A 5,068-nucleotide genomic window follows, 5' to 3' on the forward strand; every position below is an offset into this window, starting at 1 on the left:
TTGACCCAGCAATACCACTTCTAGGTCTGTATCCCAAAGAGATCATAAAAATGGGAAAAAGACCCACATGTGCAAAAATATTTATAGCAGCTCCTTCTGTGGTGGCCAAGAATTGGAAACTAAGGGGATGCCCATAAATTGGGGAATGGCTGAACAAGTAGTGGTAAATGAATGTGCAGACTTCAGAAAAATCTATATGAACTGATGCTGAGTGAAGTCAGCAGAACCAGGAGAACACCGTACACGGTAACAGCATCATTGCGCAATGACTATCTTTCACAGACTTGGCTCTTCTCAGCAATGCAAGTATCTAAGACAACTCCAAAACACTCATGATGGAAAATGCTGTCCACATCCAGAGAAAGAACTATGGAGTCTGAATGCAGAACAAAGCATAATATTTGATTTTTTTTTCTTTTGTTGTTTTGTTTTGTTTCTTCTTTTTCACGGTTCCCCCACTGGTTCTAATACTTCCTTACAATATGACTAATGTGAAAATATGTTTAATATGAATGTTATATAGAGCCTACATCAGATTGCATGCCATTTTGGTAAGGGGGAAGGGGAGGGAAAGGAAGAAAATTGAAAACTCAAAAGCTTATGGAAGTGAATGTTGAAAACTAAAAATAAATAAACCAAAAATTTAAAAAAAAAAAAAGAAAAGAAAAATACGCAGCAATATGAGACACACATTTTTGGACAAGGCCAGTATGAAAATCTGTTTTTGTTTGATGATGCTTATTTATTACAAGCAATTGGTTTCCCCCTCCCTCCAAGAGGTAGGAGAAAAAAAAATAAAGTCTTGATTGAAAAAAAAATTTTATTTAAAAAAAAAAAGTAACATTGGGGTTATACTTACCCTTCTGAGGTGATGTCATAAATGGACAAAAACAAAAAGGGATACTGTGCTCTATACCAGAGCCCTTCGTGCCAGTGTCAGAGACATTCTGAGCTGGGAAGGTTGGTGACTTGACCTGGTATGTCAATTCTCAAAATTTTATGAAGTCAGATCAACCCAGCACTTCCAAAACACAGAGGCCCTTCACCATACCCCATACCTTGCCAGTCCAATGTATGAAAAAAGTTGTTTGTCTCAGTGCTGTTACTCTGTGGAGAGTCTGACTCTGTGGGCACACTTTCAGGGGACTGCTGGGAGGCTTCTGCCTCATACTGGGCTGTGGATCCAGGCTGTCTAGGAAGCTCAGGTTTGCCTATAATTTGTGAAAGGCCAAACAAAGGCAAAGAAATACATTAGGCTACATGTTCTGCAAGGACAGGGCCTATCCATTTACAATACTATATATATTTCAGCAGAACCTGTTACGGCAGTATGTATCTATAATAGGCACCTAGGAAACATCTTAGAATGACAGAATTATAAAACCTTGATAAAGCTTCAATTCAACTAGGGTTCTCACAACAGGAACCAACTGTTTTAAGAAAATCTAATAAATTAATATCTTGATTTACTAGAAGAAATAAATTAAGTGGTACTTTCTTAAGAAAAAAAAACACCTCTACTTTACTATGAAATAAGAAATCCTTTAGTTGAACATACACACACATACCTCTCTCTCTAAATAACATGTTACTTTACATAACTATTCTACATGAGAGGACTTTAAACATAGGTACCTTAATAAATGCTTACTGAATTGAAAAGAAAAAAAATCTTAAATCATAAATGTGAAAATAGCATGGTATAGTCAGTAAGCTCATTTTAAAAGCCTATTTTTTCCTAACCTGATGGTTGACTACAAATATCTTTTCTCTTTTTGAGCCTTTAAAGAAAGGAGATAACATTAGCGATATTTTTACTTTCTTCAATTAGATTTAAATGAACATAGTCACCCTCACTTTCCAGGAACTTGAGCAAGACTAACCCAACATGGAAATAACCCCCCAAAATCACTTGGCACTGGAATGGTTTTGTGGGAATTCAGAAGCTCTCAAATAAAACAATGGAGATCACTTGAACCAAGAGAAGATAGAAAATTGTTCACCTCCTCTTTCTACTCTTCTCCTGCCTCCCAGCTCAACTCCCAACAGGGTGACTGATTTGAAAACAAAATACGAATACTGATTTGTATAATTGTTTTCTACTTTTCTAAAAAATGATGCTATTCTAGAGCTACATCAGAACACATATAAAAACATTATTTAACTTTTGTGTAGTAAAGTATTCCAAAATTAACGAGCTAGATGATATTTTCCCACTTTTTTACATGAAAACAGAATTTTTCTCAAACCAGTTTTGAATACACGACACATTTATTCTGAAAATAAAGGAAGGATGATAGAACAAACTTAATACAAAAAGTTATTCATCCCCACCAGCCCTAGTTATAGAAAAACCAGGCAGGCAGGACAATGACAGCTCTATGCTCCACTGTGGCTACTACAGGGAAGGAGAGAATAAAATAGTCACAATGAAAGAGAATTTCTCACTGCTTGCTGTGTCTTCTAGATCCAAGGCCTAGGAAAAGTCTCCTCGAGGACCTGTTCAGAAAGTTGCTAGACTATTTAAAAACAGACTGACTCCTAGAATGGGCCTAAGCCTGACTAATCCCAAAATGGCATGACATTCCCAAGGTCCTTTGTCCCTTGTCTGTTAGCAGGTAGAGATCTGAGATCCTGAAATGGTCAACATTCCATAATATTTGTATGAGGCATGCCAATAAGTGGAAGAGCACAGTAAATTGATAAAGTCCAAATCATATTCTGGAGGTTTCTTCATCAAAAAAATAAAAATAAAAACCCAATTGACTTAATGGAGAAAGCTAAGTAAGTATGGTTACCTTTGTCAAGGAGATAAGCATTTAGAAATACAATTCCTCTGAGTATATAAGAAAACAAAGTTTGTGCTTCATCACTTCAAATACTTAGTTTTACCAAATTTAGACAAAACGTCCTGCTGCTCCTCCCGGCTGGAGAACAGAATTTTCGGATTCAGTCCCTTCATATTTGAGTTATCCCATGGTGGAGTCTCAAGACTCGGCCTGTCTCTAGGTTCCACTTCTATTTCAAGATTCACTTGAAATAAGTCAGGGTATTTCTCCTGAATGTCACAGGCATCCAGATCATACCTGAAAACATTAAGACAACAAGCACACAATCGGAATTTTAACTTCAAGAAATTCACCAACCACCTTAATATCACACTTACACTCAATAAATAATTTAAATCAAGATTGTTCCAAATAGGAGAGAAACACTTGCCCTGGCTTCCCTTTTCTCCATTTAGATCAGAAATTCTTACCCTGGTTTCCATAAATTAAAAGAAAAAAATACAACATAAATGGTTTCTTTTGGAATCCTACATATTTTACTTTGTGCATTCAAAAACATGATTCTGAGAAAGGTGGGTCTGTAGGCTGAATCACCAGACTGCCAAAGAGGTCCACGACACAAAAAAGGTTAAGAACTCCCAATTTAGGTAATCACTCAATTCTACCTGTACATTCAAATTGCTTTCAAAAATGTATACAATACTAAACAAAATAAAAGGTTTGAAGCTGTTTCCTAGAGAGAGAGGAAATGCACCTCCTGTCAATGCAGAGGTAGGAGACTATGAATGTAAAATACTGCAAAAACTATTAACCAAAGCTTACATACTGCAACGCAATGTTAGTTTTGCTGAACTGCTTTTCCCCTCTTTCTTTTGAAATTTCTGTTATGGGGGAGGGGAGACAGAGAGAGGAGGGGATGCATATATATAAAAATGAAAGTTATGTGAAAAGAGGATTTTTAGAGGAAGCCTTACTCCCTCCTTATCTTCTCCCCCATCCATATCCCCTTTTGCCTTTTATTTCTTTTCAAATTTAGAAGACATATATATATATACATATATATATGTGCATATATAGATAGATAGATATGTATATGTATTGTTCCTTCTTTAACCTATTCCCAATGAGTAGGGTTCCAGAACTACCAGTCCTCCTACCTCATCTAATTCCTCTGTGTCATTTCTTCCTCTTTCCTAGACAAGTATTACTTTTTAGAATCACATCCTACTCAGCTCTACCCCAGTCTTTCTTTCTAACTACCCAATTACTAATTACAATCTTAGACACACAGTTTATAGTTCCTCATATAAAAAGTAAACAGTCTGTCCTTACTGAATCCCTTGTAATTAGTCTTTGATGTTTCGTATGTCAAATTTTTTATTGAGTTTAGGTCTTTTTGCAATAAAATCCTGAAAGTCTGGTAATTCACTGAATGTACATTTTTTTTCATTCAGGATTATACTTAACTTGGCTGGGTATGATATTCTTGGCCACAATCCCAGTTCTTTTACTCTCCGATATATGGTGTTCCAAGACCTGCAGTCTTTTGGTGTAGCCCAGGGGTGGGGAACCTGTGGCTTCAAGGCCTCATGTGGCCCTCTAGGTCCTCAAGTGCGGCCCTTCAACTGAATTCAAATTTCACAGAAGAAATCTGGATTTGCTGCTAGGTCTTATGTGATTCTAATTGTGGCTCTGCCATATTTGAATTGCTTTTTTTTTCTTGTTTCTTGTAATATTTTCTCCCTGAGCTTGGGGTTTCAGAATTTAACTATGATATTCCTATAGGTTTTCCTCACAGGCACTCTTTCAGGTAGTGATCAGCAGATTTTTTTTTTTTTTCATTTCTACCTTCCCCTTTTGTTCTAGCGCTTCAGGACAATTAAGTGACCTGCCCAAGGTCACACAGCTAGTAAGTGTTATGTGCCTAAGGTCGGATTTGAACTCAGGTCCTCCTGAATCCAGGGCCAATGCTCTATCCACTGCACCACCTAGTTGCCCCCCACAATTTCCTTTAATTATTTCTTACATTATTGTATCAAGACTTTTTTTTTTATTGTAGCTTTCAGGTGGTACAATTATTCTTTTGTTTTCTCTTCTTGAATCATTCTCCAGATCAGTTGTTTTTCTTATGAGATGTTTCACATTCTCTTCTATTTGTTCATTCTTTATATTTTCTTTGATTATTTCCTGGTCTCTTACAACTTCGCTAGCTTTCCCTTTGCCCAATTCTAATTTTCAAGGAATCATTTTCTTCCTTAAGATTCTGGATCTCCTTTTCC

At 36.5% G+C, this 5,068-nt stretch overlaps 1 protein-coding gene across 1 annotated transcript in view; it reads right to left on the bottom strand.

The window, feature by feature from the left end:
• The window catches only part of GAK (cyclin G associated kinase), a 128,741-nt gene that overhangs the window by 27,568 nt on the left and 96,105 nt on the right, over window positions 1-5,068 (bottom strand). The window contains exons 19-20 of the mRNA XM_027836261.1: window positions 2,893-3,086; window positions 1,059-1,211 (exon numbers count right to left, since the gene is read on the bottom strand). Coding sequence (XP_027692062.1) covers window positions 1,059-1,211; window positions 2,893-3,086 — 347 coding nt within the window. The remainder of the gene's footprint in view (window positions 1-1,058; window positions 1,212-2,892; window positions 3,087-5,068) is intronic.

This window comes from Vombatus ursinus, unplaced genomic scaffold, assembly GCF_900497805.2.
Source record: "Vombatus ursinus unplaced genomic scaffold, bare-nosed wombat genome assembly UNPS02014818.1, whole genome shotgun sequence".
NCBI classification, from domain to species: domain Eukaryota; kingdom Metazoa; phylum Chordata; class Mammalia; order Diprotodontia; family Vombatidae; genus Vombatus; species Vombatus ursinus.